General features: G+C 37.2%; 1 protein-coding gene across 1 annotated transcript in view; it reads right to left on the reverse strand.

The window, feature by feature from the left end:
• Positions 1-16804, reverse strand: part of arhgap10 (Rho GTPase activating protein 10) — a 55563-nt gene that overhangs the window by 20506 nt on the left and 18253 nt on the right. The window contains exons 6-17 of the mRNA XM_008420325.3: positions 15402-15512; positions 14613-14717; positions 14247-14376; positions 13604-13710; positions 13379-13473; positions 11901-11982; positions 11070-11112; positions 10917-10985; positions 9995-10069; positions 6005-6089; positions 3753-3811; positions 1616-1721 (exon numbers count right to left, since the gene is read on the reverse strand). Of these exons, the coding sequence (XP_008418547.1) occupies positions 1616-1721; positions 3753-3811; positions 6005-6089; positions 9995-10069; positions 10917-10985; positions 11070-11112; positions 11901-11982; positions 13379-13473; positions 13604-13710; positions 14247-14376; positions 14613-14717; positions 15402-15512 (1067 nt within the window). The remainder of the gene's footprint in view (positions 1-1615; positions 1722-3752; positions 3812-6004; positions 6090-9994; positions 10070-10916; positions 10986-11069; positions 11113-11900; positions 11983-13378; positions 13474-13603; positions 13711-14246; positions 14377-14612; positions 14718-15401; positions 15513-16804) is intronic.

Consider the following 16804-nt stretch of genomic DNA (forward strand, 5'->3'; position numbering starts at 1 on the left):
TAGTTTTGATCTATGGCATCTATTTTGTATTTATTTATTTTTGTAGTTATTTTAGTTTTGAATATGTTTGGGCTATGTGTGCCATATGTTTTAGTCGTTTAAGTCGAACGTGTGGAACCTAGGAAGAGTAGATGCAGGAACTGATCCAAAAGACACCAACAAATTTCCAGTTTTGTCACAGATTCTCTGTGAAATTTGGATAGTTTTACAAGATCTTTTAGGATTTACAGTATTTAGCTCCATCCATCGTCATATTAATTCTTACCTCTATTCCCAACCCTATTTCAGAAAAGGATCCCATATAATAATAACGCTACCACCACCATGTTTGGCTGTGGGTATCGAGTGTTCAGGGTGATTTGTTATACGCTATTTTCTAAGTGTACCAACTTTTGTTTAGCAATTATTTAGCTTTTATTGTTCTTCTTAAGGACAGATTTGTTGAGTATTTGACTTCAACTCTATGCTGTTTGATCACCAATGGAAATAGTTTGCATTGGATTTTCTTTTACAGACAAAGAAAAGATAAATGAATACAAAATCATGCAGCACTACGCTACTTTTCTGTTGGTCTGTTGCACAAAAATCCTACTAAACTCGTGGAAGTTTGTGGTTGTAAAATTTAAAAATGTGGAAAAAACTCAAGAAATATGAATACTTTGAACCTCCAGTTCAAAACTAGGACAGTAAGGTGGTCATAGTAGTGGAAAAAAACCTTAATTTCAAGTTATCTAGACCGGTGAAGAGATTTCACACTCAGACACGATGATGCGTGTCACAGCTGAAGAGAGACAGTTTAAATAGCTTCAAAGAGTGCCTTTGAAGACAAAAACATTGGTGACACTCACATTTATAACATCTCTGCAACCATTTCAGATACGAGTGTGAAATTCTGGCTTTGCTTCCTTCCCCTGCAGGACATGCACACACGCCAACTTTAGAAAAATATTCAAGTCTCCAGTCTGGAGAATTTCACGCTGGATAATCCAAATTCAATTTCAATAGCGCTGCCTTATTTTTTTTCTAAACTAGAGCCTGATTCTACAGCGGGTTTCAATGAAATAAGACTCACCAGACTTCTACTGCCGCAGGGAAGAGGGATTATTTACTTATCTTCAATTTGCTCATATTTAGTTTATAAAAAGCTTGCTGAGGTAAAACCTTGTAATGTTGGCAAACATTATTTCCTAAATCTTTTTCTTTTATCTAAATGAAAAAAAATAAGTGATTCATAATAGAGGGCCAACCAGGGGTGAAAATAATGCTCTTTGATTAAAATAAATAAATAAATAAAAGCTCCACTTTGACTCTATTGTTCTTCTGAGGCAACAAATGGGCATGGCAAACAGGTACAATAAGCTGATATAATTATCCCCCTTAAGCAACTTGCATGAAAATTGCCCAAGAAAAGGCAAAAAAAGTCAAATTTGTTAGCAAGCAGTGAGTAGACATGGAAGAGATGGAGTGACAGCAGGGAAGGGGGAGTGAAGAGAGTGGGAGTGAGGGAGATGGAGAGAAAAAGCATGTGGAGTGAGAACGAGGAGACAGACATGAAGAGCAGAGAGAGAGAACTGAGAGAGAGGAGGCGGAGATTGGGTGAACTATGACCACTCACTTGGCCAGATGCTTCATGAGCAGCCCGAGGACTTGTCGGTTCCTCTCCGGTAGTTTGTGGACCAAGTGGTGGACGGCTTGGATGCGAGACTCGGGACTGCCGCCCTCTATTCAAAACGCAGGAAGAAAAAACAGCCAAACACTCATTTTAAACTACAAGGATTTTTAAAGTGGCAAAGAGCCAGAGCTGCTCAGATCAAATATTACACTTCAAACAGGAGATTCAATGCTGAATACTCAGTTTATCTGAGCTGTACATAAACAGATTTTGAACTGAAGTTGAAGGAGATAAATAAGAGTGAAGAAAATCCAAGTTTTATCACTTCAAAAAAAATTTGTTTATTTTTATTAATCTAGACACTTCAAATTGAAGCAGACTTTTCAGAACACCGTATTAGGAGTGATCACCCTTAGTGTGAAAGATTACAGATTACAAGAAGACGCCTTGCTGCTCAAGCAAAGAGGTGCGATGAGTTGAACCTTCTCTGAATTTGGCAACAGAGTCCAAATCGCTGGCAGGAGGGAGACGGCTCTACGCTGCTGTCGCTATCGTGTTAAAATAAGGTTGCATAAAAACCTCCGAGATCAAGTCTTAAACATTTCCTCACATGTGAGCATCTGAACGCCCACGCTGCAGCGCACACAGACACACTAAATATCATTACTATGGGAACGACAAGGATTTAAACATGTGGGGAAAAAAAAAGCTTCTTATGGATGCTGTCATCCATCAAAAAAATTAAAAAATAAATAAAAAATTCATTGCTAATCCATTTTTCCTCCCCTCGTTATGAGGGCATTGCGAGTGCCTGATAAAAACATCAACCTGATCCAATTACAGCACTTGTTGTAATAAGACTCAAGTTTGGCTCGCTTTGAAGGCAATTCATGCAAAAAATTATGCTGTGTGGGTGGGAGAAAAACTACCGCTTTTACAGCTGAAGGTTACCGGACTATTATGATCTAAAACCTCCATTAGCTTATATGTTAAAGTTGTAAAAGGTATGCAGATTTTGTCAACAAAAGTTACAGGAAAATATGAATAATTCTAATTTTGAGGACAATTAGATTGATAAAGTAAAACTTCTGAAGTCAAATATGACAATATAATATCTACAGAGCTACTTAATGGCTTCTACAAAAAAATTATAAAGACGAACTATGATGTCATTTAAATTGTAAAAATGTAAATGCATTAGAAACACATTCTATTCCCACTTACAACCTAAAGAATGATTTAACAATTTGGAATCAGTTTACAGAAAATGAGGGGAATTAAATATTCAGCTGTTCAGACGCACTAGTGACTGCATTTCTTTTTCAAACTCAAATATTTATTGTATAAATAAACATAAATATATGAATATTTAGCTACAAATCACTGAACCAACATTTGGATCAAATCTATTAACTTTTTGTTTTAAAGCACCCTTCATACCAAACATAACTCAAAATGCTGTATGATATTAAAAACAACAACCCTGAAAAAATAAAAACTACTAACATGTTGTTTTGATATGTTATAAAATTAAGTGCAGGGCTGAAAATAAGTTAAGAACCCACAGTTTATGAAGGGATTTTTAATTTCTCTTGGCCTCATGTCCAATGATTTAAACTTGAGCTTTGTTCTGATTGAACTGCAGACCGTTTTCTGCCATCAAGGTGTTTATATCCAAGACAAAATAATAATAAAACTGTATTTATTACCCAGGGATCATTAGGAGATATAAAGATGTTTGTGTGTAGCAGTGGAAGCTCATTAAATGCCTCCTGATGATCAAGTGCAAATTAAAAAGTATGGGGCCTAAAATAGAGCCTTGGGGGACACCAAAGCAAGTTGTATAACCAACTCATTTCTGAGAACTGCTTCACATCTGTGTTGCACTGAGTCAACTTCCAGCCTCTGTGATCAGGTATGCCAGCCTTGGATGACTGGACCACACTACACAATTCCTCTGCGACTCTGGGTTTGGCTACAGAAACAACAGGTTTTATATCACCCCATGATCCCTTGTGTACTTCAGATTAAATGTGTAAAATGACCTATTCTGATCTTCTTGTCAGTGAGAGATAATTCATAATCTGCTGTTGAGACGTAGTTTTCATCTGGGTGAAACAATTGGGATGCTGAAACTTACTTGCTGGGTTGATGAACTCCTTATAAAGTCCATAGGTCATCAACGGCTCAGGTAGGCTCCTTCAACAAGACAGTGAGAGGATAAGCAGGGATGGGAGGGGAGGAGAAGGAAAGAAGAAATGAGCAGCGGGGACAGAAATAGCCGGCACATTGTTTTATAGTGGCTGCACACAGCAGTGATTAATGCGACTAGGCCACGGGATGGAATTACAAGGTACACGGGTTGATATAACCAAGTTCATCTGAAGGTACATTCACAGTGCAGCTGGATTACAGCCAAAAATGTTTAGCTAAAGAGAAAACTGAGGCATCAGACCTGCTTTACTCCAGCAGGTGCAACAATACAGGTTTAATTAGAGCTTTGAAAAAATATTTATTTAAAAACACTTTGGAATGTGTTTTAATTCTTAGCATATTCTTAATATCAACCAAACTACGTCATACTCTGCAGATACACCAGTGGAAAACAGCAGTAACATTGTGTTGCAGCATAAGGGGGAAAGATGGAAGAATTTCCATTATTATGATGAATATTAATATTATTATGAGTAGTATTATTTTTGATTTGAGCATAAAACTTGATTAAACTTTCAGATTAATTAGCCAGGTTTAGTATTATTTATAAAGTAATATTACCATGACTTTGTGTAAGCCAGCAACACATTATTGTTTATTAAAGTTGGTAGGTTAGAACAGCCCCAAAAATGACTATTTGATAATACAATGCAATTTAATTTAACTTAGAAGAAAATATAACTTAATAAAATGGTAACATATGACTGTAGGAAAGAATACTTGGGCTGGAATCAGCAGCAACCAAAAGTCAAGAATTTACTGGAAAACTGAGGTTCATTTCTCTTCCTGTAAAAGCAATTTGCAGCTTCAGAACGTGGTATATTTGGGGAGGGCGGTCAAAAATTCACTATAATTGAACAAACCTGTACACACATGCCTGCATGGCCAACCTGGCTACACAAACTGAGACTACAGTTTTAATTTTCCTCGACCAACAAGGCCTCTTTGATCTGTTTCTCTTACATCCTTCAAGAACAAATAAAACTGCCTTTGATTGTTGAGGCCAAAGTACATTTTGAATCTTTGTGAATTGTAAACCATTTATGCTGAATATAAACCTAGACAAAGTGTGTGAGTTGTGGGGTGGACAATGTGACAATAACTTATCTAATGACTTATGTTAAAAAATAGATTGATAGCGTCAGAAACTGGATTTTCTTGTATTCTTAGAAGACCATAAACAATACTGGTAAAATGACAAGATTGTAAAGTGAAGTGATAGTGCTTTTAAAATACCTTTAGAATCACAATGCAGGACTAAGCATGAGCAAAACAATAAAAACAGAGTGGTCATTTTTTTTTCATTTACAACATTTATGTAGCTTTTTAAAACATGACGCCTTCATCTAAACCTCATCTTGCTTTGGCAGACGCTACTGTAACTGCTACCTTAAAGAGAGGAGCAGCAAGTTACAAAGGTCTTCCTTTTCATGTGATACGGTGCATAAAGTGTCAACTAAATTTCACTTGAGAGAATTTATAAGGTCTTGTTCAATTCACCCTGAAGTCCAAACAAAGCTGAAACAACTTGCATGTGCAGTAAAAACAACTCTTTGCCTCTACTGAGCTAATCTCTGTCTCTTAAAATTTAAAATTTGACCTAGTAATCCTATTTGATGACTCTAAGACAAAAAGCAACAAACAGCTTCCAACATAATGGAATACTGTATATTTTAAGCCTTTTATGAAATTTCAAGGAATTCTCACAACATGGTCTTCATTTCTTTACATTTGGACCTGCTTAAAGTGTTTTATTTAATTTCTGTGGCAAGATAAAAAGCAGGACAAAGGAGATTTTAAGCAAGTTGATTTATTCTAGTGATGGGGGATAATTATTCCAGCTTCACAGTTTCTGAAGGATGGGAAAATTGCAGGCAAAAGTAAAAGTGATGAACTTTTAGGCTGAGGAAGAAATTCAAGTAGAGCGACATGATGTAAGGAATACGGTTATAATTAAGGCTTTAGATGAGCGCAAACATCACAGTAGCATAGAGAGACATAATGAGGACAAGACTCTTAACTCAGGCTAATCCCTGTAAAACCTAAAAGGTAACAGGAATGAAAAATCCTACTTAAGCAAAACATCACCTGGTATACTTTTCAAATTCAGAATATGTTAAGCATAAATTGTGTTGCATATGTGAGCCTGTATTTGTACATCATATGACTGAATCTTACCTCAGATAGAGCTTTAGTGCACTTGTTATCGTCTTGACATCCCAGTCTTCACTGGCTGATAGGTCCACTTCGTTACTCTTCTCATCTAAGCAAAACATTAAGCAAATCTTTACTTTTATTTATCTGCAAAGTAGAAAAAAGTATTGAGTTGCACTGAGTAACTGTGGCCTAGTTTGTGGGCAGCCCAGAACGTCCAAATATGTAAAATAAATATGAACATGTTGTTAGTCATTTGAGGATAAAAGCATTGTTGGTAGCTCTGGGGACCAGCTGTATTCCCAGTGGACGCAGAAAGAAGTTGCAGTTTTGTAGAGAGCGGCTAGTTCTATACTCATTATAAGTTTAATTAATCCCTTACTACTTCGCTGACTCCACGGGGACTTAAGAGGTGTGTGGTACCGAAGTTTCAGGGAGCTGTAGTCATACATAAGGAAAGCTCTCACAAATTAGAGGAGATGTGGAAGTGCAATGAGTCAGTGAAGTGTTTTGAGTAGAAAACATGCATAGACGCCTGAGTCACAATGACAGGTGGCAGTTGGCCTGGTAGTAGTGTGTTTTTTCCTCCTTATTTCATCTATGCACTGCAGCAGGCAGGCAGGCAGGCAGGATTGTGAGGTTCTCTGGCTGCACTCTCTACAAAAATGACCTGTCTAATGTCAACTTCTAGAAGTAAATATTTGAAGCCGAGTGTGTCTCTGTGTTGAGGATTGATGGGGTCTGCACACACTCTTCTGGCACTAATAGACCTGCCTGTTACAGTCAGGCCAGGTATTCAAAAAAACAAAACAAAAAAAAAAGACAGATGGAGCAGCAATACCAGGTACAGTACAGAAGGAAACCATAACATTCATCTTGGTTATTATTTCACATTAAATAACAAGTTAATACCATGTGATGACTTCAGGATAATGAGAACAATTAAAGGGAAGATAAAGCCCCTTAACACCATAAGAAGATATGTAATGAACAAACATTTTCAAATAAATGGCTCAAATTTAAATAGAGCGGATGTCCAAAATTTTACTACAACCACCTACATAAAGCTGAAAACTTTGAATAATTCTAAAAACACTTATAAATGACTATTTTAATAGTTCACCATCCAATGCATCACACTTGAACTGATTACACCTGAACTGGGTAGCAAATCTAACAGCAGCAACTCCATGTATTTAGGCATGTAGAACTGGGAAAGGTGAGTTGCTGACATTCAAAACAGACATCAGATTGGGAAAGAAATGAAACTGCAGTGACTTTGAACATTGCGTGTGGAGTTTTGATGTCATACAGGAACAGGAATCTGCTGATCTACTCGGGTTTTCACACAGCCAAGAGAACGCATCCCGTAAGCTGCAGTTATGTGAATTAAAATGCCTTGTTGGCGTCACGAGCCTGAGGAGAATGGGCGGACTAGTTTGAAGTGATAGAAAGGATACAGCAACTCAAATAATCTCATGTTTCAACCAAGGTAGCAAAAGACCATGGCAGCTCTTCTACAAACAGGAAACGAAGGCTACAATTCCCACAGGCTAATCAAAATCGGACAATAACAGATTGCCTGGTCTGTTGAGTCTTGATTTCAGCTGCAACATTCAGATGGTCAGACTTTGGCATAAACAACATGAAAGCATCAGCAGTTCAGGGTGCTGGTGGTGTAATGGTGAGGGACAAATTTTCCTGGCAGACCCTTAATCACTAAATATGGCTTCAACATCACACGATACTCTATGGTGCAGCCATCTTCTATTTCACTAGAAGAAAGTCAAATCCACAAAGCTGAAATTATCTCAAACTGGGTTATTAAACATTAAAATGAGATCACTGCAATCCAGTGATCTCCAGTCATCAAATCATCAAAAGAGCATCTTTGGTTGTGCTGGACTGAGAAAGTCACATCACAAATGTACAGCCAATAAATCTGCAGCAACTGCAGGACTCTAGGTTTAATGGTGGAGAACAGGTAAAGAGATTATTTGCTGGAAAATCTCTGGCAAACAGCCAGAAATTTGCCTTTGTCTTGTTGCTAACTATGTTCCTTTATGACCAGAGTGAATATAATTTTATGTATTCATTAGCAAAAATGAGAAATAAGAACAGAAACGATTAAAACAAACAGGACTGCCTATTTTAAACATTTTTTTTCCAAAAGGAGCAGGTAGAAGATAAAACATGTTATGAATTTCTGCTCCTCTCCCACATCTTAAAGTATCCCTGCATTAAATTAAACTTAAACCACACATCATTTCCCATCATTCAAAGCTCAACTATTTCACACATTAGCTTAAACAATAACCTTTCGAGACACCCATCCTATCCAACATATTTACCAATCTATTGTACTATTTGGTTGTTTTCATATGTTGGTTTTAAAATATCCTTCTCTTGAATTATCGCCCCTCTCTCTGTCACAAAACATTTTTTTAATATTTGAAAATAGATTGTACAGGTTTAGATTTTATAAGGTGCCAGAATTTCAGTACATTTCATTTAAAAACAATAAAAGATTTTTATGTTTCCAGTGTAGCATTCTGATTGCTTTACTACTTTAATTGCAGAGTAATACACACCACGTCACAAAGTTCAAATTGCACTGCACAAATCTGCAGAAACTGTGTGATTCTAAAATGTCAATTTCAAATAAAGTTTCTGATATTTTCCAACATCTCGAATCTTTGCAGCAAAGAATTATTGAAATTTAGAAGACAAGATGTACCTCATAAAATGTCCAATGAGCTTATTCTATTGTCATACTAAAACCTACACTGATTTCTAACAACACTAGTAACTATTAATCTTGTCTCATCTTGTTATGTGTATCATTTGAATCGTTTCTTGAGCTGGATGTATTAATGCACGCCATCTTTATCGCAATTTAAGAGCCAAATGTTCCACTGTATTGTTCAGTTCATTATAGAAAACCTGTATTTCAGCTGCTTTTACAGAAAAATGCTGTGAAATATTACTGTTTACCAGTCTGTCCACACCAGACACTCAGATTCAAGCTCACTTTAACAGTTTTCTTCCTGCCTGTCATTCAATAGGGGCTGCTTTCTTTGTTTGCACTGTAATGGGATGGGAGAAGATTTTTTTCATAAATCAGCGTGTCCTTGCTGACTGGACTGTGGCCATATCTATGACTAAGAGACGAAATGAAGTATGGTGGAAGAATCTCAAGTCTTTCTTCAGGGTCTAAAGCTCGTTTCACCCACTCAATGGGAGCTGCTTCATGTTTACAAAGTTTATTTACGCGTCTCTTGAGAAGATGGGCAAACACCATGTATTTTTCTTTCCCTCACAATAATCTGTGCTGCAGTGGAACGCCAAGACTAAGGCTCAAAACTTGCACCATAATCAGGCTGTAAAACTTCTCAAAGTTTTGCAGCAAAGTGTTAATGGTGTCTACAGCATGAATCGGCAGGTTGGCAGACTAGAAGGTTTGAGAGAGGAAGCTGAGACAGTCTGGCGGCTGCCTGAGTTCGTTGTCATTCTGAACACAGAGCTGAAAGTGAGCTGGTGTCTGCTGGAGACAGCAGGAAACCACAGAGCCGACAGAGAGCAATAGAAAGGACAGAGGACAAGGTAAGGAGTTGGTTGAAAGGGAATACAGACAAGCGAGAGGCATAAGGGTGATTGAGAAAGGCAACTGACAGAATGAGCCTGCCACGAGAACAGGAGAGGCTGGCTTAGTGGTGTGTTGATGAAGCAAAGCCCAAAAAAGCTCAAGAATACCAATTGGATGGACCGTGACTGGGTGTTTGGAAAGGTGATGGGGGGTGGTAACAAACCTTAGCAAGGCAAATAATCACTCTGACACTTGTTGTATTTTAGAGAAGTGGTACAAATAAGCTAAGACACTTGTTATCTTTTTTACAATCGCTTCAAATAGACAGATCAATTATATTGGCAGGTTAACTCCATGCAAATAAACTAAGATGTCATTAAAAACATATCTGTTGACTACAGTGATGAAAAATGCTTGATGTTACTCACCAATCATTAATGAGAGTAGTTTCTGGACCTTGGAGCTTACACCCCCAACTCTGTACAGACCCTGGTCATTAATGCCTATCGAGTAACAAGGATAAAAACAATAAAAAGATGCAGAAACATGCTTAAAAAACAAATCTTTTGTCATTAGGAGATTTAAACAAGTTCACTGAAACAAAAAGTGAATCGGAAAAACTATCTCAAACAGATGAATTACATAATTTGTACATCCACAAGGCAAGCTGCCTGCAGCACCTGCTCACTTCATGTTCTCTAAAAGTTGGAGAAAGTCTGCCCCCTTGTGTACAAACAGACACACTACACAGACAACTAATTATGAATCACAAAAGTGTTTTATTCAGGAAATAAGCTTGGTACATAAAATGATTTAAATGCAATGAATACATAAATAACAGACTAAGAATTATTTAAGAAAAACCCATAAATAAATAACATGTGGAAATAATTAATAGAAACTTTAATGTTTGATTAATGTAATGGACCATCAAAGTAAGATGGTGAGATTAAAATGTTAAAGACAAGGTAACCAATCACATGTTGGGGTCTATTTGACTTTTTAGATTATCTAATTCTTGAACGTAATCACTGACATTTACATAAACACTTATAGTATTTATCTAAATGCATTTATTAAGATGCTAGTTGAATTGTTTTCTGATAAATCATTTGCTGGATGGATAATGGTACTTTTGCCCTTGATAACTAATGCAGATTTTCATGGATACATTTATCCAACCACTGGTGTCAAACTCCAGTCCTCGAAGGCCGACATGCTGCCACTTTTAGATGCGTCTCTGTCAACACTTGAATCTCATAATTGGGTCATATGCAGGACACAAGTCCTTTTGGACAGGAATTAGACACCCTTGTCCTAAAGTAAAGATTAAAAATATTTTGAACTCACCTCTCGTTTCTATTGCAGTGATGGAATTCTTCACAAAACTTAAACCCACGTCATCCAGCTGGGCATCGACTACAAGTTGGGGAAAAGAAAAGTTTAAGAACATTTTTTCAGAATCTGTTAACGCCTTCAGACCTTGTGCTGCTAGAAACTTACTTCCTCTTTCCTTAGAGAGAGTTCTTCCAAGATAGCAACCAATCTGAAAAAGGAAAACACTTTCTTTAATAGAAAAAAAACTGAAGCTTCTTTCAGCAATTCCCATCAAAAAGTGGACATATGTTATATGTAAATTCATACATATCACACAAATTGATACATATTAAGTGCTCGGCTTTGTTAATCTTGACGACTATGGATTAAAGCTAATAAAAATTGTAATTTAGTTTCTTGAGGTGGTTGATTTAAATTTTGTGCTTTGATTTTGTTTGTGCCTTACGGTATTTCATCATGGTTTTTTTTGTAAGGTTTGTAAAAGTTTGATTTTAATGTAATGTTTGTTGTGTGGACCTCAAGAAGAATAGTCTCTATTATGGTAGAGACTAATGAAGATCCTTAAATAAAGAAACAAATCTGAAGTTATTTTAAAATCATCTTTAAATAGTAGGATCCTTTTAAAAGTTAAATGTCCATCCAAATGGACATCAAAATTGTGATATATTTTAGCCAGTGCTTAATTATTTATGCAAAGAAAAAAGCATCTGGAAGCAATTTATAGCTTATTTGTGATTTTACATTTATTTTATTTGATTTGTTTAAAAATATTTTTTATGAGTATAAACTCCGACTTTCTTGAACTGCTTGCAAAAAAACAATTTTTCCCTTTATTTAAATGCTGTAAGGGTGTAAAAATTAGCTAGATGAAAAAATAATGTTTTTAAATGAAAAATGCATCACATATGCGTCTAGTAAGTTAACCACAAAAGTCTGCTCTGTTCTAAAACGTGGCATGTGTGTGATGTATATGATAACACCATGAGGTTGACTCACAGGTTCCTTCCCTCCCATGGCGTGCATCCAGAGCTTGTGGTCATCCTCTGACAGCGCCTGCACAGTTAGCGCCGTCCCAGGCCTGTGAGACAGGCATGCCACGTTAGCATCAGACAAAGCCATTGAGTTACTGTACAGCAAGACACTGAGCTATTTAAGTGTAAGGATGAAACATTCAGGGTGCTTAGCATCATGCATGCCAAAAATACACACTTCCTGCCAAGGACACATTCCCCTTGAATTTACTGTAACTACAAACATAAGCCTCCTCAGACTCTCCAACTGGTTTATGACATCCATAATCATGTAAGGCCAGATGGATATCAAATTATTTGCGACAGTTAGAATGGATGCGCACACTCAAATTTCCATTCTAAATAAGGGGCATTGCTCATCTATTAATACTGCTGAAAGGAGGGTGGGCACAATTAAGTTGTTTGACTGAATGGGTGTCTGTTACTGCAGGGGTGAGAAGTCCTGCTTTTACACGCTCTGCAGTCCAAGATGAAATGTAGGTGAAAAGGGACAAAAGCGTTGATGTGGTTTAATTGTGACCTATGAGAATGTCACTGAAGGCACGCAGGAGGAAATAGCTGTCAACACAGTTGTGTCAACACAAGTTTCCTTCATTCAACTCTCATTATCAAAACAAGATGAACTGGCTCAGTCTCTCCCATAGTTTAAGGGGCTAGATTATGTATGTAATTACATATAACTTTATTTCTTCTCTCAGTGTTTATTCAATCAGAACATCTCTAGTGTTCTGACTGGATGTAGCTCCTTGCTGGAGGGGGTATCGGCTGAGACAACGCTGCCAACAACCAAACGTTCTCCCTGTCCTGCTATCAACTTTTTACTTTTCTTTAAGTGCTCCTACATCAGTTCTTCTCTTTCTTTTTTGTGAATATGCTCCGACTTAAAGTCAAATTCTGCTGGATGTTTATTCCTGTTAAAGGGGAGTCTTTAATCTCCATTGTCGGGATTTCTGCATAGTCAACAACACAATGCAAACAATGATCTACTTTTGCTACATGCTTGCCCAGGAGGAGGGAATGCTACAAGTAAATAGATGTGTCTCCATTAGAAAATGTTTGCTAAACTTTTCTGCTTGCATCAAAAAAACACAATTTTGCGATTGCTGTGTTTTCCAGGTCATTAAATAAGAACCGCAATTCAAATCGTACATGGATACATTTTCTCACACGGCAAGTCATTAAGAGATGTTCCCATAGCATTTTTTGTGAAATACACCAGTACACCTCATTCTAGTGCAAAAACTTTTTATTGAAAACATGAGTTTTTTTTAAGTTAGCGTGTTTCCATTAGATCCAATTTGCTCAATTTCATAGATAATGGAAACACAGTTACAGATTCCATACAGTGTGCTTGGTTTCCTGACATAGAAAACTTTTTTGTTTTTGTAAAGTGCCTTGTGACGACTCATGGCATTATAAAAATAAACTGAATTGACATCTTACCGGTCTGTTATGTCCAGCTCCAGGCAGAATCTCCTGTCCCACATGTCTGTTGTTTTGCGAACGCAGGATTTGAGTGTGACGGACTCCATCTCACCCTAAAATGAGTTTATTACTTACACTCTGAAAGGTTTTCATAAAAAAAAATACCTATGCTAAAGCAATAGCTTAGATTTATAAAAAGTGTGACATAAATAAGGAACAGCACTAAATACTGTGACTACTCACAATCTTTCCACCTGATCTGTGGTCAAACGTCACCATGTGCAGAATCTTCTGCTCTTTGACAAAAGTGCAGTAGCGTTTGACCCAGCTTGAACCAAAGGGGGGTGGTCCTGAACAAATTATACAACACAGGAAATTTAAATGTGAAAGGTGTCTTTCATAATACTTTAAGCTGGTTTTCGTGAGACAAATTTTGACTTGTTGGGGTTGATTGTTATACAACAGCTCGGGTTTTAAGTCTTTTTCACAACAGTTATGACAAAGACATTGCATGAACACGGCATCGACATGATAAAGCATACTGAGGTCAGTATTGTGCTGCGGGAAAGCTTCTTTTCAGCAGGACAAAATGATGCGATTCACAGATGCCTTCAATCTGAGAATGAGCAATTTTGCTAAAAAATAAAGCTGGCTAAACAAAGCACTGACTCTCGGGGCCTGAATACAAACGCACGCCACACTTTTCAGTTCAGTTCCACTTCACAGTTGATGATTGAGTGTTAGGTCAATTAAAATAAACTGACATTTGTGTCTGTGATGTGAAAAAATATCTAAAAGTAAATCTGATTGAACAGAAATACTTTCGCAAGTCACTTTATTTCCAAATATGTTTTTTCTAAGTTTCTGCTTATTCATATGACCTCACGTTTTTCCTGCACATAGAGGTATCCTTCAAAACTGATGGGGCTGGTCTGTCTGTATTCTTGTGGTGTGTCTTTGATCCGCTTCATCAGCTCATGCACCTCTGACCGCGTGCCCTCGAATCGACTCCTTGTCTGGGTGGGAGAGGAAGCAAATACACACCCCAGGAAGTGAGTGTAGGATGACCTTCCTAATAGAAGGCCTATGCATTTCAAAACAAGCATGGATTTTTCTAAAAACACAGCAAACTTGATCAAATTTGCTACAAAACACAAAAACAAGCAATTAGACCTTCAATCAAAAACAAAAAAGGAAGGACTTTTATAATATACATGTTCTTATTCATCCGGGATAGTTTATTTTTCCTTACATTCTGAATATTGATCTGCAGCTCTGTTTTATAATGGTCAAAGTCCTTGGCAAGTTCATATCCCTGGTGATAAAAGGTGAATACAGTCTGAAAGAATGCCAGCATCTACAAAAAAGGAAACAAATATGAGTTAATAAAGTGTAACAAATTTCACAAATATAACAATTTTACTGTAGGAGACCAACCAATTAGAAAAATAAACTAAACATTTACAATCTCACACTTTACTTCATATAAATTCATGAGATCGGATGTATCCATCAGGTCAGAAAGAGTTTTCAGTGATTAATGATTGTGCTTTTGTGTGTCAGTTTCTTCTGAAAGCGGTTTTTTACCAAACTGCCGCGTTAGAGCACTTTTTTGCATTAGGGTCCTATATTTGAGTAATAATTTAAGTTGTATGGCTTTCTTACATACATGTGTTTGTGATGTGTTGAAAGATTAATTTTGTTTTATGACATGTTGACTTTCTATCCATAATTGAAGTTTTTCTGAGTCTCAACTTGGGGACAAACTTAAAACGTTAATATTCTTTACAAGGTTTGAAAAGACTTGAGTTCAACCCAACTGATAATTTTCATTATGACTGATCAGTTATTAGTGGTAAAGCATTAATTTGTTGTTTGTCTAACCCAACTATCTAAATATGGCTAAAAAGTTTTAACTAGATTGATGTTGGATTGATGTGTTGATGGATCACATCTGCTAAACAGTTTCAGTTTCTGGTTCTCCCAGTGAGGAATCACCGCTATGCTAATCAAAACTGCATGAGTTTGGTTAGTCACTCACAGGTTCCACACAGTCAAACTTCTTCCTCTCCTGGATCTCCTGCAGCTTGCACACATATTCAAGTGATTCCTCCTGAAAGTGCTGCCTCATGATTTCCACCTGGCTGTCTGCCTGGAGAGGTGGAGAACACACACCATGATAATTACAGACATGTGGAGGAAAGGAAGAAACACACGCTTGCTGCTTGGAGAACTGAACGTCTTCTTTTGCCCTCAAAGTATGGGACTGAATTATTCCTCAACACATCTGCAGTGGGTAAATCTACTGCTGTCAGTAAACTTCACATAAAAATAACTGCGGAAAGCAGGCCTGCCTCAGCACACTGCCTCAGACTCCTAATTTGCAAAGCAAAATCAGAGATGCACGCACACAGGCACCTAACAGGAAAGACAGAAGGACGTCTAAGGAAGTTCATATTAAGGAGTGCTTTGCCAAGGACGGGACAGGCTCCAGTAGTCAGTGTCAAAGTGAACTTTAAAGTTTCAAAAAAATGCCGGAAAGATGAAATGAACGGGAAACTGGAAATGTGGAAAACACCTTAAAATGTAGCCGTTGTGTATAATCTCAAAATCTTATTCATATTTCCCAAACTATTTTTTGTATCCATTTCTTTTTTTCCCTGAACTCCACACTCCATTATACCATTAAAAATGTTGCAAAGCACAAACAAAATGGGTAAAATTATAATCCATTTACAATTTTGATCCTGGGCAACCAATGTAATAACTGTAATTGTGTGTGTTTTTCAGGAATACAAACAAGAGTGAGACTAAGAGCAAGTTAGGGGCCTGGTAGGGGATCTATAATAACCAAGAGTAAAAATTACACAGACCTCAGTTTTAATCCACCATTTCCTGACTGGGAACTGGAAACCATGACTCTTGTCAATGAAAAGGATTTTAAAATAAACAACAGTGCACTACAATGAGAAACGGGGCAGAAATAGGCTTACTGATAACTTCTGTGCTACAGCAAGAAATAAAATATGCTGATAGTTCAATATAATTTGCTACACATTGGATACTGTACAACAGAAGCTAACCTCTACAGTCTTCTTGAACACAGCCAATCAGTGCCAAGGAAAATCAATACAGCTCGTAGATTGGCTGCTTTGCAAACACCAGCCAATAGAAAATCAGGAAGAATGGGGCCTAGGCAGTTCAGCTTCCCAAGCTGCATTTTCTTTAGAATATTTTGGAGCTGCATTCAGTAAATACACAATTACTGAACCACGAATTATCCACCATTAGTTCCTGTAAAACACACGAGCTGAACGTTTACATGCAGGAGTCAATGACATCATCACTGTTCTGTAAGTTGATTATCTTGAATGTCGTGAATGAAGTATTGGTACAGTTAGGACTGTTGATAATGTGTGACGGAAGTTGCTGTTGTTAGCCGTG

Source organism: Poecilia reticulata, chromosome 1 (assembly GCF_904066995.2).
Source record: "Poecilia reticulata chromosome 1, P_reticulata-male-v2, whole genome shotgun sequence".
In the NCBI taxonomy this organism is placed as follows: domain Eukaryota; kingdom Metazoa; phylum Chordata; class Actinopteri; order Cyprinodontiformes; family Poeciliidae; genus Poecilia; species Poecilia reticulata.